The sequence below is a fragment of the Dryobates pubescens genome, chromosome 21, assembly GCF_014839835.1.
Source record: "Dryobates pubescens isolate bDryPub1 chromosome 21, bDryPub1.pri, whole genome shotgun sequence".
Taxonomy (NCBI): Eukaryota; Metazoa; Chordata; class Aves; order Piciformes; family Picidae; genus Dryobates; species Dryobates pubescens.
In genome coordinates, this window is record NC_071632.1 from 20863509 (window position 1) to 20888522 (window position 25014).

A 25014-nucleotide genomic window follows, 5' to 3' on the forward strand; every position below is an offset into this window, starting at 1 on the left:
CCTCTGTTCTAATAATTATCAGGATAATTAAAAGTTTTTTCCCATGCTACCATCTGCAGCCCACCTGCCCCTGCCAGCCGGCTCTTTATTCCCAAAGGCTTCGGCATCATCCGGGGGGGAACATAACGTTGGGGGTCACGGGGTTTTGGCGGGGTCAGTGGGACAGAATGGGGCCAGGGGGTGACAGGGCAGCTGCGTTTGCCCTGACACCTCATCTCCCAGGCCAGTAAAGCACGAAGCCGTCTTGGCTCTTGCCAAAATCGGGGCCGGCCGCCTCCGGCTGCGTTTTCACCGTCAGTACCTGCCGGCGCCTGCGGAGGCTCAGCTGGATGCGGTCGGAGACCTGGACCTGCAGCTCCCGCTTGGTCCTACGACATTCCAGCATCGATGGGGAGGGGGCTGGTGGGGTAGCAGCACCCCTCCAACCTCACTCCAGCTCCCAAACCCGAGCCCCCCAACTCACGCTCGGCAGTGCTCCAGGAGGACGCCCACCAGCTCGCCCACGCGGTTGTCCCCCGCCGGCTGCATCTTGTGGAGGCACACGGCCAGGTCCTCCTGGCTTTGGGTGTGGAACACCACCAGCTGTGCCAGGCAGCTTGTCACACTCAGCCCTGTCACCTGTGGGGACAGCGAGGCGCCACTGCTGCAGGTGTGACTGCAGGGGGTCTTGAGGTTACAGTGTGAGCAGTGAAGTCACAGAATTAACCAGCTTGGAAAAGGCCTTCAAGATCATCCAGTCCAACCTATCCCCCAGCACCATCTGATCAACTAACCCATGGCACTGAGTGCCTCATCCAGGCTCTTCCTAAACACTTCCATGGATGGTGACTCCACCACCTCCCTGGGCAACCTGTGCCAGTTTCTCACCACCCTCATGGGGAACAACTTCTTCCTGACATCCAATCTGAATCTCCCCATGTCTAGTTTTGCTCCATCCTCCCCCCGACCTATCACTCCCTGACACCCTAAAAGTCCTTGCAGGCCCCTTCCAACACCAACGATTCTATGATTCTAGAACAATTGTGTAGTTTGGGCTGGATGTGAGGAAGAAATTCTTCCTAGAGAGGGAGATTGGCCACTGGAATGTGCTGCCCAGGGAGGTGGTGGAGTCACCATCACTGGAGGTGCTCAGGAAGAGCCCGGATGAGGCACTCAGTGCCATGGGTTAGTTGATCAGATGGTGTTGAAGGATAGGTTGGCCTTGATGATCTCAAAGGTCTCTGCCAACCTGGTTAATTCTGTGCATAGTAATCAGAGGACTGTACCAGATAAGGCAACCTTCCCTTTCACATTCCCTTACAGTCCTAAGTCCGGCAACTTCCTCCTTCGGTTCAGCCACTAGGTGCGAGCAGCTCGGTTATCTGCTTCGCCTAATGCAGGTGGTGTCACCACCGCCCTCCATTCCAAGCGCCAGGCTGCAGCACTCTCTGCAGCCAGCTGCCTGAACGTTCAACCTCAGTCTGGGTCGATACAGACCTTGTGAAAGCAGCTTTACGGCGAGTTGCAACCATCCCTGTCCCTGCCTGTGTGACCGAGCTGGGGAACCCTACAGCACCGAGCCGCCGGCACCCAGCACCTCCCCGCGGCGCAAGCGCTGCCGCTGCAGCAGCCTGCGCCCAGCCGCGCCGGCCGCTCGGGAGGGGATGTGCCGCCCGCCGCCCCGGTCCTGCCTCGGGGCGCTGCAGTTGCAGATCAGTGTGGCGCAAGGCGTCATGGACAGGGCACCAGGGCCGGCATGGAGGGAACAACAGGGCACGGCCGGCATGAGGGGACAGCATCCCATCTGTCCCAGGACATTTCGCCCCATCACAAACCCATGGAGACCGGGGAGCGCTCTTCAACCTCCGGGCAGGAGCAGGACAGCCACAATATCTGGGCCCCCCTAACCCTAGCCCACCAGGACAAAGTGCAGGAGGTGGCCTTGTCCCCCCATCCCCTGGGGACACTCACGGTGCTGAGGGGCACTGCCCGCATCACCCGGTACTGCTTGCGGGGGTCCAGCTTGTAGAGGTGCTGGTCCGTCACCAGGATGGCCCTGTCCCGGCTCTTCCCGAAGCGGCTGATCTGCAGGGACACCAGCAGGGCAGGAGGCACCTCGGGGAGGGGACACCTCGGGGAGGGGACACCTCGGTGCTGGCTGTGCGGGGCTTCCCCTGCCCCTCACCTTGCGGACATGGCAGGAGAAGAGGACGGAGCCGAAGTGCACCTTGTCCTTGAGGGTCTGGAGGCGGCGGGCGAAGGAGAGTGCCAGCCCTGGGTTCTCCACGGGCTGTGGGGAGCCATGAGGTGGGGTCAGGCTGGCAGCTCAGCGTAGGGCCGGTGGCACCCTGGGGTGCACCCCCAGCCCCCCACCCCCGCTTACCGAGGAGAGGTAGTCCTGCGCCCAGGCGCGCCGGCAGCCCCAGTCCTTGCGCAGCCCCCCCAGCGCCTCCATGGCTGCCACCTTGGCACGGATCTGGCCCATGGCCGAGGGGGGAATGTTCTTGATGATCTGCCGTGCCCGCCACCTGCAGTGCACTCACCTCAGCGTCCTGGCCCCTGCCGCCCTGGCCCCTGCCGCCCTGGCCACGTTCCCATCCCACATCCCTGTCCCACGTTGCCATCCCTCCTCTACGTTCCATGCCCACATCCCAGTCCCGTGTCCTTGTCTCATGTTCCACATCCCCATCCCTAGTTCTTGTCCTGCATCCCTGTCTCCATCCCTCGTTCTCATTCCACGTCCTCATCCCATGTTCCCATCCCACACCCAGTGTCCCATGTTCCCATCACACATCCCCATCCTGCTCTGTGTCTCCATCCCTCATTCCAGTCCCACATCCCCATCTAAAGTCTCCATCCCACATCCATGTTCCCATCCCACATGCCTGTCCCACATCTCCATCCCACGCGCCAATCCCATCCCTATCCCTGGCCCGCGCCCCGGTGCCCGCGCCCCGGTGCCCGCGCCCCGGTGCTGGTACCTGCGGAAGAGGCCCTGGCTGGCCTCCTGGAATCGCTGCAGCACTGCGGGTGGCTCCGGCCACGGCAGGCTCTTGCCGAAGTCGGGCAGGCTGCGGACGGGCTGGAAGCGCCGGAGCAGGTCCCACAGGTAGGCCCTCACCTTGTGCCGCTTGTAGCAGGCCATGATGGTGTAGGCGGCACGCAGGGCCCGGCAGCGCCGGCGTGCCAGGGCACCACGCCACGCCTGCCCAATGCCGACGGTCAGAGCGGGTGCTACCCCATGGATCCCCCCCAGAGCGGGGCTGGGGCACCAGGGGTAGGCACCATGGGGCCCCCAAACGGTGAACCCCACTGGTACAGCTCCAAAGCAATTCCCTGTGCCAGCCCCATATCCTGCCCCGTGGCATGCCAAGGCCCAGCAGTGCCCTATTCTCTGCCCCATGCCATGCTCTGTACCATGCCCTATGTCACCTCCATGTCATACCCCGTCCCCTACCCCACACTACACTTTACCCTTTGTGCCACCCTGTGCCCCAACCCCTGCCCCATGCCGTGCTCAGCACCCCTCCAAGACCACCAGCAACTCCTAGTGCAGGCAGAGCCTCGGCTGCCTTCTGGCCTTGCCGCCACCACGACTACCCACCCTGTCGCTGGCGTGTCCCCAGGTCACCCTGCCGTGCCACGATGCCCACCTTCTGCAGCAGCAGGACAATGATGGGGATGAGCTGTGCCCGCTCCTGCTCGAGGCAGAAGAGGGTGCGTGGCGTGCGGATGAAGACCTTGGTGTGCCCGTAAGCCACGTCACCCTGGAAGCCATGCTGCTCCAGGAGGGCTTGGGTGGCCTCCTGGTCACTGGCCATGAGGTGGTTGGGCCACGTGTACTCACAGGTCATCTTGTACCTGCAGGGCACAGCAGGAAGAGGCGGCTGGGAGGAGCACTGCGTCCCAGCATCCCTGTGTCCCAGGCTCCCTCTCTTCTGGGGCTCAACATCCTTGGCACTTCATGGCCTCAGTCTTTATGGCACCAATGTCCCCGGACACCCAGCGTCCCCATGGCCTGGTGCCTCCATGTCCCAGCTCCCAACAACCCTGACACCCAGCATCCCAATGTCCCCAGTCGCGGTGCCCCGGCGGCGCCGGTGCCGGGCGTACCGCTGGAGGAAGCGGTGGTAGGGCTGGCGGTAGGCGAAGCCGGCGCGGCGCACGCGGACGTTCTCCAGCAGCCCCAGGTAGCAGACTTGGTGGCGGCAGAGCTCCCGGTCGAAGAGCGCCGGCGACTTCTGGTCGTTGGGTTTGATGCAGCGCACGTAGTAGGGCTCCTGTGGGGACGTGGGGGTGGCACTGAGATGGCAGCCACCAGTGGTACTAAGCACGTGGGCATCCTGGGCTGGGAACACCTTGGCTGGGGTAGGGATGTGCCAGGATGGCTTGGGGACATCTTGGCTGTCTGGAGATGTGCCAGGCAGGCACAGGGATGTGACTGTGTGGCTTGAGGCCATGCCCAGCTGCCATGGAGGTATACCAAGATGAGCTGGGGACGTGCCCAGTTGGCACAGGGACACACCAGGCTGGCACTAGGATGTGCCCAGCTGTCCCCAGTGCCCTACCTTAGAGGCGAGGTTCTCCACCAGGGCCACGATGGAGTTCTTGAAGAGCGTGGCAGTGGTCAGGGGGCGCTTGGTGACCTCGGTGATGCTCTGCTCGCCCTCGGGCCACATGGCACGCAGCACGGGGTCCTCGCTGGGGACAGCATTGGTGTGGGGATGGTGGCACTGGGCACCCTGCTCCCGTTCCACAGCTGTGCCCCCAGTTGCCCAGCCGTGCCCCCAACCTGTTGTAGAAGAGGCGCTTGAAGTCCTGGAAGAGCGTGTCCTTGTTCTTGTCCAGGAAACCCTCCACCGAGTACCTGAGGGAGGAGAACATCACAGTGAGGCCTTCTCCAGCCACCTTGGGGGCATCCCAGGGGGCACCCATGGAGCGCAGGGGACTCTGGGGTTCAGTGCCCATGAATACAGAGTCCCCTTGGCCCTGTCCCTGGGCTAGGGGTGTCCTCCACAGCCCGTTCTGCTGTGCGTGGCCTCTGGGGACGTCCCAGACTACATGAACCTCAGTGGACCCTCGATGGCCTCACGTGGTCCTAAATGACTCCACACAATCACCCACAGGTCCTCAAAGCCCCACAGTCAACCAAGGCCACCCCACGGTCCCTCAGGGGCCTCTATGACCCCATGGCCCTCCGTGGCTCCAGGTGGCTCCCACACCCTCCCAGCGCAGCCCCAGGGCCCTCCGTGTCCCTCCATGGTTCTCCACAGCCCTCACAACTCCACAGCCACTCATCATGACCATAGCTCCCAATGGCCACCCACGCTCCCATGGCCCCAAGCACCCTCTGCCAGTCCCCCATGGTGCCCACGATGCCCACAGCCCAGCGGTGCCCTGTGAACCCAGACCACCTCCCACAGGTCCTCACTCCCCCTCCGTGCTTCCACACAGCCCCCTGGGGTTCCCCAAGGCCCTGTGGTCAGCTGTAGACCCTCAAGAGCCCCTGGAACTCCGTGGTCTCAGGTGGCCCCCCCATGCCCCCTCCATAGCCTCCTAAAGTCCTCCACGGCAGCCCACAGCCCCCCGAGGATGCCCGCAGGGCACTGCCGCCTGCCGGCTGCCCTCACGTCACGTCTCCGGCGTAGTGCTTGACGCGGAAGTCTCGCTCGAACTCCAGGCTCTTGTCTGTGGGGCAGAGCTGTGGGGCAGAGTGGGGTCAGTGCCCCACCCAGGGCCCCCCCCGCTGCCCCCGGGCCCCCCAAGCACCTTGCGGCTGGTGTAGTGGGGGTGGTGGCCCAGGCGGGCGTCCATGGAGGCCAGGAAGAGGGCATCGGTGACGGTGCCCGCGGCCAGGCAGGCCTCGTCCAGCAGCGCCAGGATGCCGCGGTGGGGCTGCTCCACCAGCTCCACGATGGGCTCGTTGCTGAAGTACTCGATCTGGTGGGGAGAAGCAGGGGGTGGGCACCACGAATGGCACACCCCCGGGGAACCAAATTCACCCCCTTGCCCCCCGGATCTCACCACGGCAGGCGGTGGCATCCGCGTCCCACCACCACATTCTTGTCTCCCTGTCACGCTCGGCCAGGTGATGGCCCTCGTGTCCCACCATATCCCCTCACATGCTGCCCTCCTGCCCCCACCATGTCCTCGTGTCCCCGTGTCCCCTCACGCTCTGCCAGGTGATGCCCTCCCGTTGGTACTCAGCCTGCTCCTGCCTCAGGATCAGCTCAATGAAGAGCTGCTGCAGCTTCTCGTTGCAGTAGTTGATGCAGAACTGCTCGAAGCTGTGGGCAGGAGGTCAGCACAGTCATTGCAACTCCACCATGTCCCCTCTCCACCTCCCCCAAGCCACACAGCCCTTCTGGGGACCTCCTGCTGCAGTCCCTTCAAAGGCTTCCTCCTGGTCCTGGCACCTCCACGTGTCCCTTGCGGCCCTGTCCCCTTCCACATGTCCCTTGGGCATCCTCCCCTCCGTGTGTCTCTCCCAAGCCCTGTCCCTTCCATGAGTCCCCTCCCAGGTCTTTTCCCTTCCTCTTGTCCATCCTGGGTCCTGTCACCTCCCTGTGTCTCTCCCAAGCCCTGACCCTTCCATGAGTCCTCTCCTGGTTCTCATCCCCCTCCTGCATCTCTCTCGAGCCCTGTCCTGTCCCTGTGTCCATCCTGGGTCCCAGCCCCTCCCTGCGTCCCTCCCAGGTCCTGTCCCCTCCCCACGACGCCCAGCCCTGGGCCAGCTCGCCTGTTGGTGTCGAAGATCTCAAAGCCGTAGATGTCGAGGACGCCGATGACGGTGCCCTTGCCGTGCCGGCGCGCGTCGCGGCCCCGCGTGGCGATGCTGGCGTTGATGCGCCCCACGAGCCAGCTGAAGAGCCGCTGGTAGATGGCCTGGGGGACAGAGCACAGGGCACAGCCTGGTGCCAGGGCATCTCATGGGTTGTGGGGGGACACAGAACCATAGAATTGGTTTGGTTGCCGATTGGGTCCAGCCTGCAACCCAGCACCACCCTGGCCATCAAACCATGGCCCCAGGTGCCATGCCCCAAGGCTTCTTGAACACCTCCAGGGATGGGCACTCCGCCACCTCCCTGGGCAGCCTCTTCCACTCTCTGACCACTCTTGCAGCGAAGAAATTTTCCTTCTGATCTCCAACCCAAACCTCCCCTGGCACAATTCCAGGCCAGTTCCTCCCTTCAGGGAGCTGCAGAGAGCCAGAAGGTCTCCCTCAGCCTCCTTTTCTCCAGGCTGAGCACCCCGGCTCCCTCAGCTGCTCCTCCCCAGCCCTGTTCACACCACTGCTGATCCAGGCCAGGCTGTTGGTGGCCTCCTTGGTGGCCTGAGCGCACTGCAGGCTCATTTGCAGATGGCTGTCAATCAGTACCCCCAGGTGCCATCTGCTCTGCCCCCGGCCCGCAGGTTGCCTGGAGCCATCCATCCCCCCCTGCTGCCTGCTCACCTTGGCACAGGCGTCCCGGGCGTAGGCAGCCTCCCTGGGGCTGTGGCCCTTCTGGATGAGCTCTCCGCCGCCGGCCGCCACGGTGCGGCTCAGCAGGGCCTGGCGCAGGGTGTCCGGAGCCGTGGCCGTCAGCTCTGCCAGCGCCAGCAGCTGCCCCGCGTCCGCCACCGCTGCCACCTCGCCCTCCGCCACGAACTCCACATTGCCCTGAGGTGACCCCAGCCGGACACGGTGCTGGGTGAAGGTGGGGGGACACCCAGGAGACCCCAACACGGGGCTGGGGTGTCCCAGCACCAGATGCTCACACACCCCAGGGCTGGGCTGGGTCACAGAAGGCGGTACTGGTTTGTACTGGGCTGTGCTGGGTCATACTGGGCTGTACTGGTTTGTACTGGGCTGTGCTGGGTCATACTGGGCTGTACTGGTTTGTACTGGGCTGTGCTGGGTCATACTGGCCTGTATTGGTTTGTACTGGACTGTGCTGTGTCATACTGGGTCGTACTGGGCTGTACTGGGTCGTACTGGGCTAGGTTGGTTTGTCTTTGGCTGGGTCATACAAGGTTGTAATGGTTTCTGCTGGGCTGTGCCGTGCTGGGCCGTGCTGGGCTGCACTGGGGACGGGGTCTGTACTGGCAGGGCTCTCACCAGGAGCAGGACAGCGGCCAGGATGCGGTGCAGGGATCCAACCTCCTCCGGGGAGAAGCCGATGGTGGCCATGGCCTCCTCCACTGCGCGGTAGCCAGCCACGTCATCCCTGCAGGCCTGGGGGGCAGCAAGGGGTGGGGTGAGGGAGGTGGGTCCTGGCCCTGCCCCACCCTGCTCCACCCAGCCCCACCTGCCCCACTCACAGTGTCCATGGTGCCCCCCCGGGTGTAGCGGTAGGTGCCAGGGTCGCGCTGGAGGTGCAGTGAGGTCAGCAGCGCCTCAGGGGCTCCCAGCAGCAACTGGGGAGTACAGGATGGGGGTCAGCACCTGGCCCAGCGACCTCCTGGCCACTCAGTGTCCCCACAAGCTGGAGAGTCCAGTTCTGTTCCTCCCCATCTCATCCTTACCCAGTCTACCCCAGAGCCCATCCAGAGCCACCCTGGTTATCCCAGCACCCCATCCCATTCACCCATCCTATCCCATCCTGTCCAGCTCACCCATCTCACCCCACAGATCCCATCCACATCCATCCCACAGATCCCATCCCAACCTTCTTGTCCCACCCATCACACCTCACTGATCTCCACCCCACCCCACCCCACCCCCAGCTCACCTGATAGAATGCATGGAAGTTCCTCTCTCCTGGCTGCTGCTGGAGGACTCGGGACTGGAGGAGGGAACAGGGGCTGGGTGCCAGGTGGTGCCCGGAGGGGCCAGCACCCTCCCACCAGTTGGCCCCACCCACAGCCCCACCCACGGCCTTGCCCACACCTTCTCCAGGAGGTAGTTGTGGATGTGGCCACCGGTGGGGTCCCCCTTGAAGTCGAAGTTGATGTCCATGTAGCGGCCGAAGCGGCTGGAGTTGTCGTTGCGCTTGGTCTTGGCATTGCCAAAGGCCTCCAGCACGCAGTTGGACTTGAGCAGCACGTTCTTCACCCTGGGCAGGGTGGCACCACATGGCATGGCACAGCATGGCACGGGTAAGCATGGGATGGGATGGGTTCCTCGTGCCCCAGCAGCCATCCCTCCAGTTGGCAGCATGGCCAGGGCCTACCTCTCGACCTCCGCGCGCTGGCTGGGGTTGGTGATGGCAGCGATGTACTGCATGATGTACTTGCTGGCCTCTGTCTTGCCAGCCCCACTCTCACCTGGCACAGGACAGAGCAGGGGCTGGGCTGAGGCACCCACCTGAGGGTGACCCTCAGCCAAGCACCACAGAATCATAGAACCATGGCACTGTCCTGGCTGGAAAAGCTCTCCAAGATCACTGAGTCCAAGCATCAACCCAGCCCTACCATGGCCGTCAAACCATGGCCCCAGGTGCCATGGCCACAGGGTTCTTGAACACCTCCAGGCATGGGGACTCCACCACCTCCCTGGGCAGCCTGTGCCAGCCCCTGACCACTCTGGCAGCAAAGAAATTGTTCTAATCTCCAACCTAACCCTCCCCTGGCACAATTTCAGGCTGTTTTCTCTCATTTTATCACCTGATACTAGGGAGCTGAGCCCAAGCCCCACCTGGCTCCAGCCTCCTTTCAGGGAGCTGCAGGGAGCCAGGAGGTCTCCCCTCAGCCTCCTCTCCTCCAGGCTCAACCCCCCCAGCTCCCTCAGCTGCTCCTCCCCAGCCCTGCTCTCTAGACCCTTCCCCAGCTTCGTTGCCTTTCTCTGGACCCACTCCAGCCCCTCAGTGACCTTCTGGGATCAGAGGACCCAAAACTGAACACAGAATTCAAGCTGTGGCCTCCCCAGTACCCAGTCCAGGAGGACAATCCCTGCCCTGCTCCTGCTGCCCACACCACTGCTGATCCAGGCCAGGCTACTGGTGGCCTTCTTGGCCCCCTGGGCACTGCTGCCTCATGTTCAGCTGCTGTCAAACATCACTTGGGTCCTTTTCTGCTGGGCAGCTTTCCCAGGCCCCCAGCCTGGAGCCTTCATGGGGTGGTTGTGACCCAAGGGCAGGACCTTGGTCTTGTTAAACCTCAAGCAGCTGAGCTTGGCTCACGGATCCAGCCTGGCCAGATCCTTCTGCAGAGCCTTCCTGTCCTCAAGCAGTTCAACTCTCCCACCCAGCCTGGGGTCTGCACACTCACTGAGGGAGCCTCAGTGCCCTCATCCAGATCATTGATAAAGGCATTAAAGAGCCCTGGGGAACACCACTGGTGGCTGGCTGCCTGCTGCACTCATCTCCATTCCCCTCCACTCTTCATGCTCAGCCACCCAGCCCCTTCCTAACCCCTCCAGCTGCCCACACAGCCAGGCCCCAAGCAGCCAGGGGCTCCAGGGGGATGCTGTGGGCAAGGGCAGCGCTGGCTGCCCCGGCAGGCCCCCACCTGAGATGACGATGCAGGTGTCCTTGGCACGGCGCTTCATGGCCTTGTAGGCGGCGTCAGCCAGGGCGTAGAGGTGCGGAGGGCGCTCGTAGAGCTCGCGGCCCCGGTACCGCTCCACCACCGGCGGCCCGTAGAGCGGCAGCGCCCGGTACGGGTTGACGGCCACCACCACCTCCCCGATGTAGGTGTAGATGCGGCCCTCAGAGAACCTGCGCACAGGGAGGCTGTGGGGAGGGCTGGAGGGGGGCTGGCTGGAGGGGGGGTGTTGGGTTATGGGGTGGCATCCTGGGCCACGGGGCAGAGCAGCACCATTTAGGATGCTGTGCCATGGGGTGGCACCCATAGGATGCAGCATCGTGGCGTGAGGTGATGCCATGCAGAGTGCTGTGCTAGGGGGTGGTCAAACCCCCCTGTGCCATGGGGCAGGGTGATGCTGTCCATGGGCTGGCACCCTGTGGGGTGACTCTCCATGAGCTGCTGTGTCACAGGGCAGGATGCCACCCTGTGGAGTGCCGTGCGGTGAGGCAGCATCCTGTCGGGCTGGGCGGAGCTGTGGGGCAGCACAGGACAGGAAGGCCTCATCCGCACCCTCGGCCTCCCAACCCACCCCACGGAGCAGAACTGCCTCGGTGGCCTCCACGGCAGCAGGGCACCACCCAGATGCTTCCTGCAGTGCCAGGGTTTGGTGGCCCTTCCAAATCCCTTACTGGGCCTCACATTCCCTGCTGCCTCCCGTCACCAGGACACCACACCCCAGCTGCCACTGGGGTGATGCCGAGGTCCTTGGTCACCCCAAACCCAGCCGGAGGTGCCGAGGTGGCCCTTGGGGTGCCCGCTCCCTGTGCCCCCAGCAGTGCCCATACCGCAGGCGCAGGTTCTCCAGGAACTGCTCCATGGTCACCTCATCCAGGAGGACAAAATCTGCTTTGCCCACCTCAGGGCCCTCCAGCTCTGCCATGTCGCCCTCACCGCCGCCGAGCACCCACTTCCCCCCTTCGCCCGCAGCTTCCTGCACCCGCCTGCGGCGCAGGCGTGTGTCACTGTCACCTCCCATGCCGCTGGCTCTGGGGCTGGTGACACCCAGATCTGGGGGGTGGGAGCCCCACAGCATCCCCAAGGGCAGGGATTAAGAGGCTGGGGACAGACTCTTGTCGGTGCCCAGTGCCAGGACAAGGGGCAATGGGCACAAACTGCAACCCAGGAGGTTCCACCTCAACACGACCGTTGCCCCAGGCTGCCCAGAGAGATTGTAGAGACTCCATCTCCAGAGAGATTCCAAACCCCACTGGGCATTGTGATCCTGGGCAAGCTGCTGTGGATGCCCTGCTTCAGCAGGGGGTTGGACTGGATGATCCCTTCCAGCCCCATGCTGGGGTTCTGGGATGCTCTGAGGGGTATAACGAATTAGGCCCCATCAGGACGGAGCACGTGCACCGAGCTCGATGTGATTTTCAGTCACAGAAGGGTCCTAGCAGGAGGTGACCCTGCCCGTGGCAGGGGGGTTGGAACTGGATGATGGTTAAGGTCCCTTCTGTCTCCAGCCATTCTTTGAAATCCTGTCTGCAAGACATCCTGACACTGCTGCTGTCTGAGCTGACAGAGGCTGAGCTGTGATTTCTCTGCCCTGCAGAAGCCAAGTCTCAGCTCTGGGTGTCAACTGGCTTCACACACTGGTGACAAGCACCCTTCTTGTGGGCACTACACTGGTACCAGCTGGGAGGGCTCCCAGTGTGCTCCATACATAAGCCCCATCCATCAGTGCCTTTGCTGTTGGCTGGGCATCATGCTGGATAAACTAAGCAAGAGCTGAATCCTGTGGGCCTGAATACTTGGGCCTCAGAGGCTGACAGGGCTCAGTCTGGCTGGGCTTCTCTCCTAACAGCACAGCTCATGTTTGCAGTGACCTGATCAGCAGGACCAAGGGGGAGAAGGGGAAGAATGGCACCATGCAGCCACCATCTCACTCCACATTCCTCCTCGGTGCCATGGAGACACGGAGCACGGCATGCCCGGCCAGCCTGTGCCCGCTCTGCTCACCACGTTTCTCAGCAGTGTTCTCTGCTCCCAGCAGGGTGCACAGGGAGCACTGGGGGAAGGATTCTCCAGCATAGCAGCAGCAGAGTGTCTTGGTCCAGTGGAAGAGCAAGACTTGTTCTTTTGGAAGCACCCCTGTGTGTGAAATCAAGGCACAAAGCAGGCCCAAGATCAAAAGCCAGGCTGTTTATTGAAGGACAAAGTGAACAAACAAGAGGAAGGGAGAAAAGGGAGAGAGAAAAACTGGAGAAACAGAGAGAGAAGGAAATTCTATTACCAGCTTTGGCCAGAGCAGAGAGCAAGCAAGGTCTCAGAGTTCTCCTTTCCAGCTTGTGCTGTTCAAGGGTGTGGTGTCTCCAGCTGAGAAGAGGAGGGGGAGACATCCCAGGATCCTGTCCTCCCTCAATGGGTTTCCTCCTCCGGTGTGTAGTGTTTTCAGCGGAGCTCTCCTCTCAGCAGGCTCCAGCAGGTCCTCCTTTGGTGGGGGGAGCAGGGAGAGATGTCCTGGGCTGCTGCCTCCAGCTGGAGATGCCTCTGGTGGTTTCCCCTGCAAGCTGCTATAGCTCAAGGCTTTTATTCAGTTCTTTAATCAGAGTTTCCTCCTGGCCCTTCACCCTTGTGATGTGTCCAGGTGTTGCCTCTAAGGGCTCTTGATGCATATTCCTGTGTGCTTGAAGGGGTCTGGTGCCAGGGTAGGCCTCCACCCCCTCCTTTGTCTCCTACCTGTTCACACACCACTACACATCCCTGGGCTTACCAGGCCAGGGGGAGCTCTGCTGCACAGCCCAGGGGTCTTTCCACCATCCCCTCTCCCAGAGCAGCTGTGGTCTTGATGGACAGAGAGGATCTTCTCTTTGTTGAGACATTCTTGAGCTGCTAATGTAATCGCACGGTGAGTCACACCCAGACAGAGAGGACCTGGGCGTGCGCGGTGCGGCGCACCGTCACTCCTGCTGCGCCCAGGGCAAGGGCAGAGTTGTGGCTCTGCAGGGCCGAGGTGCTGGGCTGAGGCTGGAGCTGCGGCACAGCGGGGGCAGGCAGGGTGTCACTCGGCGAGGTGGCTGCGCCGATGCACGAACAAGCGATCGACGCGGTTGAAGCCCCTGCCGCAGTCGGGGCAGGAGAAGGCCTTCTTGCCGGTGTGTGTGTGCTGGTGGGTGACCAGGCGGTCCCGGCGGTTGAACCTCTTGCCACAGTCGGGACAGGCGAAGGGCTTCTTGCCGGTGTGTGTGTTCTGGTGGGTGACCAGGCGGTCCAGGCGGTTGAACCTCTTGCCACAGTCGGGACAGGCGAAGGGCTTCTTGCCGCTGTGGCTGTCGCGGTGCCGAATCAAGTCGGCCCTCTGGCTAAAGCTCTTGCCGCACTCGGCACAGGCGAAGGGCTTCTCGCCGTTGTGGATGCGCTGGTGAGTGACCAGGGTGTCGCTGCGGTTGAACCTCCGGCCACACTCTGGGCAGGCGAAGGGCTTCTCGCCGGTGTGGATGCGCTGGTGGGACAGCAGGTGGTCGCTGCGGCTGAAGCTCTTCCCGCAGTCGGTGCAGGCGAAGGGCTTCTCGCCGGTGTGGCTGCGCTGGTGGATGATCAGTTTGTCGCCGCGGCTGAAGATCTTCCCGCACTCGGTGCACACAAAGGGCGTCTCCCCGCTGTGCAGGCGCTGGTGGCAGACCAGGCTGCCCTTCCCCGTGTAGCTCTTGCCACACTCGCTGCAGGCAAAGGGCTTCTCGCCGGCGTGGCGGCGCTGGTGGGCAACCAGTTTGTCACTCTGCTTAAAGCTCTTCCCGCACTCAGAGCAGGTGAAGGGCTTCTGGCAGGTGAGGAGGCGCTGGTGGTTGACCAGGCTGATTTTGTGCCTGAAGCTCTTCCCACACTCCGTGCAGGCAAAGGGCTTCTCTCCAGTGTGCAGGCGCTGGTGGGTGACCAGGCTGCTTTTGTGCCTGAAGCTCTTCCCACACTCGGTGCAGGCAAAGGGCTTCTCGCCGGTGTGGATGCGCTGGTGGGCAACCAGTTTGTGACTGTGTTTAAAGCTCTTCCCACACTCGGAGCAGGCAAAGAGCTTCTTGCCAGCGCGGGTGCGCCGGTGGGAGACCAGGCTGCGTTTCTGGGGGAAGCTCTTGCTACACTCAGGGCAGGCAAAGGGCTTCCCACTGCTGCGGGCACGATCGTCCCGAATCAGGGAGGTCTCCGGGCTGAAGTGCTTCCCACACTCATTGCAGATGAAAGGACTTTCGGCCATATGGTTGTGGGCAGTGCCCATGCTGCAGGCTGAGGGAGGGATCAGCCCAGACACACACACTGGAGCAGTCATCTTCTCCAGGCAGAGACCCTGTGGCTCAGAGGACAAAGCCCCCTGGCTCTCCGCCAGCTCTGCCATGGCTGTTGTCAACTCCTCCTTGAGCCTCCACTTATTGTCTGCCAAGAGAAGGAAGCTGTGTCTTTAACTGCAGTTCCAGGGCCTGCCCAGAGACCCGGCAGCCCTGGCCCCTCCCAGTACACAGGGAGTGAGGATCAAGAGATGGCCACAGCATGCTGCCAGCTCTGGGTGGGATGACCTGCTCCAGGTGGCCATGTGCCTGGTGAGAAGCCTTCCCTTGCTCCAAGCCCAGCACACTGGGACACTCCCCTCCTTCTGTCCCTCCAGGGCTCACCTGCTCCAGCACCATGGCCAGGGCCCTCTGGGTCACCGGATCCATGCAGACGCCTCCTGTACAACTCCTCTTCAGGTTCCACCTTCACAATGACTTCAGGAACAGCATCACCTGCATGCAGACAGCACAGTGCTACAGCAGGCACCGGCAGGGCACAAGCAGCCACGGACAGGGGCAGCCAGCACACAGCCCTCCTGCGCCGACAGCCTGCCAAGCGTTTGGTCCACCTGGCTGTGTCCCACCCCAGCCCCACTCACGGTCAGTGGGCTGCTGGGACACCTCCTCCTGCCGGGAGCCAGGATGGTGACCTCCAAACATCTCATGCTCAGTTCCCAGCGGGGGCTCTGCCTGGATGCCTGCGGGGGGAAAGGCACAGTGTGTACAGCCGCTGGAAACTGCCGCAGTCAGACACGGTGGAACCCCAGCCCCAGCCCCCCACGGCCAGCCGAGCCCAGGAGCTGACGCTGTGTTTACCCAGGGATCTCAAGAGCTCGCAGACATCCAGCATGACGCTGCGGTACAGCTCCTGCTGCTCCTCGCTGATGGCCTCCCACTCGGCACGGCTCAGGTAGACGGCGACGTCCTCGAAGGTCACCGGTACCTGCCACACACCGACCCCAGCCTCCATCACGCGCGGGGACAGCCTCAGCCACGGGGGAGAAGGGGCTTGGCCGGCATTTATGAGCCAGGGGCTGCAGCCAGCCGGGGCAGAGCGCCCACCGGCAGAGGCTTAGAGCATCAGCAGCACCTCCGGGGGACAATTCTGCATCTTCCCAGAGCAGCAGCACAGTCAGACACTGCCTGCAGCTGGCGCCGGTTCCGAGGGCAGCCCCCGGCCAACCCTGCCCTGGGGAGGGGAGCACAGAGCAATGGAATTAAGGAACGCTTCAGACTGGAAGGAACCGGCCCTCCCAGCAGCTTGCCAGCAGCCACTGCACTCTCTCCAGTAGTTCCCAATCTCTCCGGCACTGGGGAACCCAGGGCACAGTAGAGGGGGAACTGCACGTAGCAGCCAGCCACAGCGCACAGCCAATGTCACAGAGGGAACAATGTCAAAGCGCGGAGCAGGGCAGGGAGCTGGCGAGGGGGCAACAGCGGAGGAGAGCTGGAGAAGGCACGGTCGTGCAGGGGCTGGGGCAGACATACCGGGACGGGGAGCGGCATAACGGGGGGACGAGGAAATCAGAGCGATCCAGGATGTCGGCTGCCGAGTGAACACAGCACCACCCCCCCCAGCGAGGCGTCAGGGGGCCGATGTCCGGCGGCGAGGAAGCCAGGGCCGGGTCGGTCCCCTGTCAGCCAGGGCCGGGGACCCGCTTCCTACCTGCGTCTGCCCTGCCACGGCGGATGGGCAGGCCCCGGCGGGGGGGTCCCCGCTCCTCTCCGGGGCTCCTAGCTCCCCGCCGGTCGGGATCCTTAGTCCTTCCGGGAATCCTCGCTCATCACGGCGCTTTCCCTGCTCCCCTCCGGGAGGCATCGTTCTCCTCGGGTACTCCGCTCCCCACGCTGCCCCCTCTGGCACCGGCGCCCCCGCAGGCTCCGCAGCGCCAGGGACGCTTCGCTCCCCAGCCTCGCTCCCGCCCCCCGCAGCCACTTCCGGCCCCAGCCACGCCCCTCCCGGAAGTTCTGCCGGCAGCACGTTGCCGGCCCCGCCTGAGCCCCGCCCTCCCCGCCACGTGACCTGCAGCGCCGCCGCCATTGGCCCCCGGCAGCTGCCCAGCCCCGCCCCGGGGCGCTGCTGCCGCTTGGCTGTCTATGGCTCATCCCCTCCGGCCGTGCGCACACCGGACCCGCTGGACAGGCGGGAGGCTCTACGGAGGGCTGTGGCCTTGCCGGAGCCGTGGCTGGCGGGTGCAGTTGGCATGGAAGGGCTTCCAGGGATGGGGGACGTTGAGAAGCAGCTCTGAGTGACCCACTGTGCCACGCGAAGCGATCGTACCCACGTATGTACAAAGCAAGCACAGTGCCCACCCTGCCAGCCTCCCCGAGGCAGAACGGGGAGCACTCCCCAGAGACTAAAGGCTGCAGCTCTGCCTGCGGGGTCTGTGCCTTTTTATGCAAGGTGGCTGAACCGCAGGAGATGGTGAAAAGGCTGCGTGACCACCAGGGAAGCACAAAAGGAAATAACTGGACCCATGAGCAGGCTGTAGGTAACCTGCAGCCTGTGATCAGCCACCAGCTCCCCCACCAGATCACACAGAAAAGAGAGGACATGAATGCAGAGGAATGGAACCTATGGTACCCATACAGAAGAGATGCTCAGCAGACTGAACAGGACAACCAACCTTCAGTCAAGTCACTGGAGATGTGCAAGGGAACCCCATCAGTTCCCCATGTAACACTGAGCATAACCAAGAAAAACAGAAGGGTTAGAGTAGTGGCAGTTCCCTTCCTTGGGGTACAAAGGCTCCCCTGTGCTCACCTGACCCAGTCTCTATAGAAGTTTGCTGCTGCCTCAGGGCTCCTATCCAGGATGTGACTGAGAAACTGCCATGCCTTGGACAGCCATCTGACCACCAGCCACTGCAGCTGTTTCATGTGGGCACCAGTGATACAGCTAAGAGTAGTTTGAGGACTGTCAAGAAAGATTACAAAGCACTGGGAGCAGTGGTGAAGGCCTCTGGAGCACAGGGAGTCTGTTCATCGATCCTTCTGGTGTAAGTAAGGGGCATGGAAGGGGCTCAAATGACTTTATTGCCTCTGACTTCAATGGTAAGGGCTCTAACCACACCACCTGAGTTGCAGAAGGCAAGGACAGGGACTGGGAGAAAGAAGATCTTCCCACTGTAATAGATCAGATTTCAGACCATCTAATGAACCTGAAGTTGCACAAGTCCATGAGACCTGACAAGATCCATCCACAGTCCCAAGGGCACGAGCAGATGAAGTTGCAAAACCATTTTCAATCATGGTGGTCTGGTTCCCACTGACTGGAAAAGAAGAAACCTAACCTCTATTTTCAAGAAAGGGAGATAAGGAGAACCTGGACATCTACAGGCTGGTCAGTCTGCTCTCTGTGCCTGGCAAGATCATGGAGCAGATCCTCCTGAAGACTCTGCTGGAGCACGTGGGAAATGAAGAGGTGGTTGGTGGCAACCAACAGCTTCACCAAGGGCAAATCCTGCATGAAAGCTTTGCTGGCTTTTTATCATGGGGGCACAGCATGGCTGAATAAGGGAAAACCAACTTACATCATCTTCCTGGGCTTCTATAGAGTGTTCAACACTGTCCTGCATGACAACCTGGTCTGTAAATTGCAAGGACAGAGATCTGAAGGATGAAGCACTCACTGGACATGGAATTGGTTGGGTGGTTGCTCTAGAAGGGTTGTAATCCATAGCTTAGTGTTCAAATAGAGACCTGTGTCAGGTAGAGTCCCTCAGGGGTCAGTAGTGGGACCAGTGCTGTTGAATATCTTTGTCAGTGACATGGACAGTGGGATCAAGGCACCCTCAACAAGCTTGCTGATGACAACAAGCTGTGTGGTGCAGTTTACACACTGGAGGTAAGGGATGGCATCCAGAAGGACCTGGACAGGCTGGAGAGGAGGGCCCATGCCAACCTCATGAAGTTCAACTAGGCCAAGGGCAAGGTCCTGCACCTGGGCTGGGACAATTCCCAGCACAAACCCAGGCTGGGTGACAAGTGGATTGAAAACAGCCCTGCAGAGAAGGACTTGGGGGTGCTGGTGGATGAGGCACTTGACATGAGCTGGCAAAGTGCACTGGCAGCACAGAGAGCCAACCGTGTCCTGGGCCGCATCGAAAGGAGCTCTTGGCACACCCAGGGCAGGCAGAGTGTCACTCACTGCTGTGAGTGATCTTGTGGCATAGCAGGAGAGCACTGTTACAGAAGCTCTTGCCACAGTCTGCAGTCAAGGGGCTTCTTGCTGGTGTGGATACGTTGGTGGTAGAGCAGGGTGCCTTTCTGGGTGAAGCTCTTGCCACACTCCGAGCAGCTGAAGGGCTTCTCCCCGGTGTGGATGCGCTGGTGGTTGACCAGGCTGTGTTTGCGGTTGAAGCTCTTGCCACACTCAGGACAGGCAAAGGGCATATTGCCACTGTGGATGCGCTGGTGGGTGACCAGGCTGCCTTTACTCTTGAAGCTCTTGCCACAGTCTGTGCAGGCAAAGGGCTTCTCAGCGGTGTGGATGCCCTGGTGGTTGACCAGGCTGACTTCGTCGCGGAAGCTCTTGCCACAGTCTGTGCAGGCAAAGGGATTCTCACCATTGTGGAAGCGCTGGTGGTTGACCAGGCTCATTTTGTGGTTGAAGCTCTTGCCACACTCAGAGCAGACAAAGGGTTTCTCACCCGTGTGGATGCGCTGGTGAGTGACCAGGCTGATTTTGTGGTTGAATCTCTTGCCACACTCTGGGCAGGCAAAGGGCTTCTCCCCGGTGTGGATGCGCTGGTGGCTGATTAGGCTGCGTTTGTTGTTGAGGCTCTTCCCACACTCAGAGCAGACAAAGGGCTTCTCACCAGTGTGGAGGCGCCGGTGGTTCACCAGGCTGATTTTGTGGTTGAAGCTCTTGCCACACTCGGTGCAGATAAAGGGCTTCATTCCGGTGTGGAGGCGCTGGTGGTTGACCAGGCTGATTTTATGGTTGTAGCTCTTGCCACACTCTGTGCAGGCAAAGGGCTTCTCCCCGGTGTGCAGGCGCTGGTGGGTGACCAGGCTGCTTTTGCGGATGAAGCTCTTCCCACACTCTGTGCAGGCAAAGAGCCTCTCACTGTTGTGGATACAGCAGTGCTTGACTAGGTTGATTTTGTGGTTGAAGCTCTTCCCACAGTCAGTGCAGGCAAAGGGCTTCTCGCCGGTGTGGATGCGCTGGTGAGTGACCAGGTTGCTTTTCCGGTTGAACCTCTTGCCGCACTCAGTGCAGGCAAAGGGCTTCTCCCCAGTGTGGATGGGCTGCTGGGAGACCAGAGTGATTTTATGGTTGAAGTTTTTGCCACATTCAGCAGAGACAAAGGGCTTCTCATCAGTGTGGGTGCACTGGTGGAAGGCCAGGGTGATTTTGGATATGAAGGACTTGCCGCACGCCGGGCAGGCGAAGGCTGTACTGCTGCTGTGGGTGCGCTGGTGGGCAACCAGGTTGCTTTTCTGGCGGAAGCTCTTCTCACACTCTGGGCAGGAAAAGGGCTTCTCACAGGTGTGGATACGCTGGTGGGCGACCAGGCTGCGCTTATCATTGAAGCTCTTCCCACACTCAGAGCAGACAAAGGGTTTCTCACCCGTGTGGATGCGCTGGTGGCAGACCAGGCTGATTTTGTGGTTGAATCTCTTCCCACAGTCACTGCAGGCAAAGGGCTTCTCTCCGGTGTGGATGCGCTGGTGGCTGATGAGGCTGCGTTTGTTGGTGAGGCTCTTGCCACACTCATTGCAGGTAAAAGGCTTCTCTCCAGTGTGGATGCGCTGGTGAGTGACCAGGCTGATTTTGTGGTTGAATCTCTTGCCACACTCGGTGCAGGCAAAGGGCTTCTCCCCGGTGTGGATGCGCTGGTGGCTGATCAGGTTGCGTTTGTTGTTCAGGCTCTTCCCACACTCATTGCAGGTAAAAGGCTTCTCCCCAGTGTGGATGCGCTGATGGTTGACCAGGCTGATTTTGTGGTTGAATCTCTTGCCACACTCAGTGCAGGCAAAGGGCTTCTCGCCAGTGTGGACGGCCTGATGAGTGACCAGGTTGCTTTTCTGGTTGAACTTCTTGCCACACTCAGAGCAGGCAAAGGGCTTCTCACCATTGTGGATGCGCTGGTGTTTGACCAAGCTCACTTTGTTGTTGAATTTCTTGCCACACTCAGAGCAGGCAAAGGGCATCTTGCCAGTATGTGAGTGCTGGTGGGCAACCAGACTGATTTTGTGGTTGAATCTCTTGCCGCAGTCACTGCAGGCAAAGGGTTTCTCACCAGTATGGATGCGCTGGTGGCTGATCAGGTTGCGTCTGTTGTTCAGATTCTTTCCACACTCAGCACAGGTGAAGTTCTTCTCACTAGTGTGGGCATGCTGGTGGTTGACCAGGCTGATTTTGTGGTTGAAGCTCTTGCCACATTTAGTGCAGACAAAGGGCTTCTTGCCAGGGTGGATCACCTGGAGGAAGGCCAGGGTGCTTTTGTATGTGAAAGGCTTGCCACACTCAGTGCGGGTGAAGGGCTTCTTGCTGGTGTGGATGGCCTGGTGGGTGACCAGGCTGAATTTCTGGCTGAACCTCTTGCCACATTCGGGACAGGCAAAGTGCTTCTCCCTGGTGTGGATGCGCTGGTGGAAGGCCAGGGCACATCTGTGCATGAATGGCTTGCCACACTCAGTGCAGGTGAAGGGCTTCTCCCCGCTGTGGCTGCGCTGGTGGGACACCAGGCTGCTCTTCTGGCGGAACTTCTTGCCACATTCATTGCACGCAAAGGGCTTCTCACCAGTGTGGATGGTTTGGTGGTAAGCCAGGCTGGCTTTATGCTTGAACCTCTCACCACACTCAGCGCAGGAGAAAGGCTTCTCCCCGGTGTGCAGGCGTTGGTGTAAGACCATGGTGCTTTTGTACATGAAGCACTTGCCACACTCAGCGCACCTGAAAGGCTTCTCACCAGTGTGGACTTGGAAGTGTGTGACCAGGCTGAGTTTGTGTTTGAACCTCTTGCCACACTCAGTGCAGGCAAAGGGCTTCTCACTGCTGTGGCTGCGCTGGTGGGAGATCAGGTTGCCTTTGTGATTGAACCTCTTGCCGCATTCTGTGCAGGCAAAGGGCTCCTCACCAGTGTGGATGCGCTGGTGAGACACCAGGGTGCTTTTGTGGTTGAACCTCCTGCCACACTCGCTGCAGGCAAAGGGCTTCTCCCCGGTGTGGAGGCGCTGGTGGCTGATCAGGCTGCTTTTCTGGTGGAAGCTCTTCCCACACTCGCTGCAGGCAAAGGGCCTCTCGCTGCTGTGCGTACGCTGGTGCCGAATCAGTTTGCTCTTCAGACTGAAGCTCTTCCCACACTCGCTGCAGGCAAATGAACCTTTGCCTGCATGGCCATGGGGAGGTGACTGCTTGGAGACAGAGACTCTGGCTGTGCCCATCCTGCAGACAGAGGGAGCAGTCGGCACACCGCTGGATGCTGGAGCTGACACCTTCTCCAGGCAGAGACCTCTGGGCTGGGGACTGTGGGAATCCCTTGAGGACAACATCCTCTGGCTCTCCACCACCTCTGACACCACTGCTGTCACCTCCTCCTTGGGCCTCCACTTGTCACCTGCCACAAAAAGGGAGTTGTGTCTTTAGCTGTGGCTCCAGAGCCTGCCCAGAGATCCCCTGCAGCTGTGTCCAGGCCTTCACCACAGACCTGCTCCCTTCCAGAAGATGTGAGCTGACCATCAAGAGCTGCCAGCTCTGGGTGGGATGACCTGCTCCAGGTGGCCATGTGCCTGGTGAGAAGCCTTCCCTTGCTCCAAGCCCAGCACACTGGGACACTCCCCTCCTTCTGTCCCTCCAGGGCTCACCTGCTCCAGCACCATGGCCAGGGCCCTCTGGGTCACCGGATCCATGCAGACGCCTCCTGTACAACTCCCCTTCAGGTTCCACCTTCACAATGACTTCAGGAACAGCATCACCTGCATGCAGACAGCACAGTGCTACAGCAGGCACCGGCAGGGCACAAGCAGCCACGGACAGGGGCAGCCAGCACACAGCCCTCCTGCGCCGACAGCCTGCCAAGCGTTTGGTCCACCTGGCTGTGTCCCACCCCAGCCCCACTCACGGTCAGTGGGCTGCTGGGACACCTCCTCCTGCCGGGAGCCAGGATGGTGACCTCCAAACATCTCATGCTCAGTTCCCAGCGGGGGCTCTGCCTGGATGCCTGCGGGGGGAAAGGCACAGTGTGTACAGCCGCTGGAAACTGCCGCAGTCAGACACGGCGGAACCCCAGCCCCAGCCCCCCACGGCCAGCCGAGCCCAGGAGCTGACGCTGTGTTTACCCAGGGATCTCAAGAGCTCGCAGACATCCAGCATGACGCTGCGGTACAGCTCCTGCTGCTCCTCGCTGATGGCCTCCCACTCGGCACGGCTCAGGTAGACGGCGACGTCCTCGAAGGTCACCGGTACCTGCCACACACCGACCCCAGCCTCCATCACGCGCGGGGACAGCCTCAGCCACGGGGGAGAAGGGGCTTGGCCGGCATTTATTAGCCAGGGGCTGCAGCCAGCCGGGGCAGAGCGCCCACCGGCAGAGGCTTAGAGCATCAGAATCATGAAATGCTTCACATTGGGAGGAACCTTTGAAGGGCGCTTTGTCCAAGCCCCTGCAGTCAGCAGGGACATCTGCAACTAGAGCAGGTTGCTCAGAGCCCCAAGCAACCTGACCTGCAATGGTGTCAGGGATGAGGCACCTATGACCATCAACATGGTTACTGTGACAGGTCCAGGTGGTCAGCAGAAGGGGCAGTGATTTATATGAACTGGCAATACAGTTACAAAACCCCCATCTATCATTTCCTGCCAGCCAGCAGAACCTGCCAGCCGGCCCACAACCACTTCAAGTGAGGAAGCACCCACAGCATGCTGCTGATGAAAGGGACCTCTGGAGATCACCCAGTGCAACCAGCCCACCACAGCAGGGTCACTTACAGCACACCAGCCAGGATCACATTGTCCAGGTGGGCTTCGAATCTTCCCAGAGGAAAACTCCAAAGCCTCCCCAGGCAGCCTGGGCCAGGGCTCCAGCACCTTTGCACCAAAGAATTTTCTCCTACTGTTCAGATGGAGCCTCCTGGGTTCAAGTTTGTGCCCACTGCCCCTGGTGAGTAGTGCATATTGGTACCCCACAGACCCTGCAGTTCTCGCTGAGCATTGATCAGATCCTCCCTCGGGCTGCTCTTCTCCAGGCTCAACAGCCCCAGGGCTCTCAGCCTCTCCTACTAACAGAGACGCTTCCGGCCTCTCTGCAATTGGCCATAGGACATAGCCGGTGTCACAGAGGGGACACTGTCAGCAAGCGGGAGCGGAGCAGAGGGCTGGCGGGGGGCAACAGCACAAGAGAACTGGTGAGGGCCATACCGCGGAGGGGCTGGGGACACAAAGATCGGGACGGGGATCACCTGGATGCGGGGACGAGGAACTCAGAGCGAGCCATGATGGCGGCTGCTGAGCGCACGCAGCGGGACCCGCCCCAGCGGGGCGGCAGCGAGCCTAGCGGGCTGCATCCAGAGGCCCGGCGGCTAGGAGGCCTGGGCCAGGCCGGGTCGACATCAGGCAGGGGTCGGCTCCTACCTGCGTCTGCCCTGCCATGGCGGACCGGGAGACCACAGCAGGGGCTCCCCGATCCTCTCCGGGGATCATCTCTCTCCGCAGAGGGGGCCTCTCTTCCTGCCGGGGATCCCCGCTTCCCGCCGACAGGTTCCCGCTGCCCCCCGGCAAGCCTCGCTCATCACGGCGCTTTCCCTGCTCCCCTCCGGGAGGCATCGTTCTCCTCGGGTACTCCGCTCCCCACGCCCCCGCTGCGCCCTGCCTCACGCTGCCCCCTCTGGCACCGGCGCCCCCGCAGGCTCCGCAGCGCCAGGGACGCTTCGCTCCCCAGCCTCGCTCCCGCCCCCCGCTGCCACTTCCGGCCCCAGCCACGCCCCTCCCGGAAGTTCTGCCGGCAGCACGAGCCCCGAAGGAGCTGCCGGCCCCGCCTGAGCCCCGCCCTCCCCGCCACGTGACCTGCAGCGCCGCTCCCATTGGCCCCTCCGCCGGCGCCGCGCGGGGCAGCCTCCCCTGCCGCGGGGCCTCACCGGCTCCCCTCAGCGCCACCGGCAGCGCTTCCCGCCACCGCCACCTGCCCTCGCCCGGGACTCTGCTGCCACTTGGCTGCCTGGGGCTGATCCCCTCCCGCACACTGCCCGAGGCTGCGGGAAGTGCCTAGCACCTGGGGCAGGCGCGGGGGGCAGACCGTGTAACACCGAGTGCGACCACGACACA

At 61.6% G+C, this 25014-nt stretch overlaps 3 protein-coding genes across 4 annotated transcripts; all 3 read right to left on the reverse strand.

Annotated features, from left to right (window-relative positions):
* Positions 1 to 146: 146 nt before the first annotated feature.
* Positions 147 to 11365, reverse strand: MYO1G (myosin IG). The gene is made up of 22 exons (XM_054171469.1): positions 11271 to 11365; positions 10408 to 10616; positions 9132 to 9225; positions 8849 to 9014; positions 8691 to 8744; positions 8281 to 8376; positions 8078 to 8194; positions 7433 to 7639; positions 6719 to 6864; positions 6152 to 6266; positions 5749 to 5919; positions 5610 to 5680; positions 4772 to 4846; positions 4548 to 4680; positions 4093 to 4259; positions 3633 to 3840; positions 2961 to 3184; positions 2363 to 2507; positions 2165 to 2269; positions 1951 to 2064; positions 464 to 618; positions 147 to 368 (listed from the first exon to the last, which is right to left on the reverse strand). The coding sequence occupies exons 1-22, from the start codon at positions 11363 to 11365 to the stop codon at positions 212 to 214; spliced, it is 3024 nt and encodes a 1007-aa protein (XP_054027444.1). The 3' UTR covers positions 147 to 211.
* Positions 11366 to 13441: 2076 nt separating this feature from the next.
* Positions 13442 to 24644, reverse strand: LOC104306792 (gastrula zinc finger protein XlCGF57.1). Of its 2 annotated transcripts, XM_054171463.1 has the most exons (6): positions 24325 to 24644; positions 23034 to 23160; positions 22817 to 22915; positions 22560 to 22670; positions 18980 to 22312; positions 13442 to 14505 (listed from the first exon to the last, which is right to left on the reverse strand). In XM_054171463.1, the coding sequence occupies exons 1-6, from the start codon at positions 24514 to 24516 to the stop codon at positions 13487 to 13489; spliced, it is 4881 nt and encodes a 1626-aa protein (XP_054027438.1). In that variant the 5' UTR covers positions 24517 to 24644; the 3' UTR covers positions 13442 to 13486. The 2 variants fall into 2 exon arrangements, with proteins under 2 accessions (XP_054027438.1, XP_054027437.1); XM_054171462.1 differs by lacking the exons at positions 18980 to 22312; positions 22560 to 22670; positions 22817 to 22915; positions 23034 to 23160; positions 24325 to 24644 and adding an exon at positions 15087 to 15139 and having other exon boundaries at positions 13442 to 14850.
* LOC128898306 (zinc finger protein 517-like) lies at positions 15213 to 16313 on the reverse strand. The gene is made up of 3 exons (XM_054171465.1): positions 16233 to 16313; positions 15561 to 15687; positions 15213 to 15442 (listed from the first exon to the last, which is right to left on the reverse strand). Exons 1-3 carry the CDS (start codon positions 16248 to 16250, stop codon positions 15219 to 15221), a joined length of 369 nt encoding a protein of 122 aa, XP_054027440.1. The 5' UTR covers positions 16251 to 16313; the 3' UTR covers positions 15213 to 15218.
* Positions 24645 to 25014: the final 370 nt, after the last annotated feature.

Bases quoted from the DNA above. Each gene is read 5' to 3' on its own strand.
- LOC104306792 (XM_054171463.1), bottom strand. From the start codon at position 24,516: ATGCCTCCCGGAGGGGAGCAGGGAAAGCGCCGTGATGAGCGAGGCTTG. The intron at 22,671-22,816 runs GTGAGTGGGGCT...GTCTGCATGCAG, and splicing joins GTCCCAGCAGCCCACTGACC to GTGATGCTGTTCCTGAAGTC. The intron at 22,313-22,559 runs GTGAGCCCTGGA...TTTTTGTGGCAG, and splicing joins TGGCCATGGTGCTGGAGCAG to GTGACAAGTGGAGGCCCAAG.
- MYO1G (XM_054171469.1), bottom strand. From the start codon at position 11,365: ATGGCAGAGCTGGAGGGCCCTGAGGTGGGCAAAGCAGATTTTGTCCTC. The intron at 5,681-5,748 runs GTGCTTGGGGGG...TCTGCCCCACAG, and splicing joins CCCACTACACCAGCCGCAAG to CTCTGCCCCACAGACAAGAG. The intron at 4,681-4,771 runs GTTGGGGGCACG...TGCTGTCCCCAG, and splicing joins AAGCGCCTCTTCTACAACAG to CGAGGACCCCGTGCTGCGTG.
- LOC128898306 (XM_054171465.1), bottom strand. The intron at 15,443-15,560 runs GTAAACACAGCG...TTCCCCCCGCAG, and splicing joins CGAGCTCTTGAGATCCCTGG to GCATCCAGGCAGAGCCCCCG.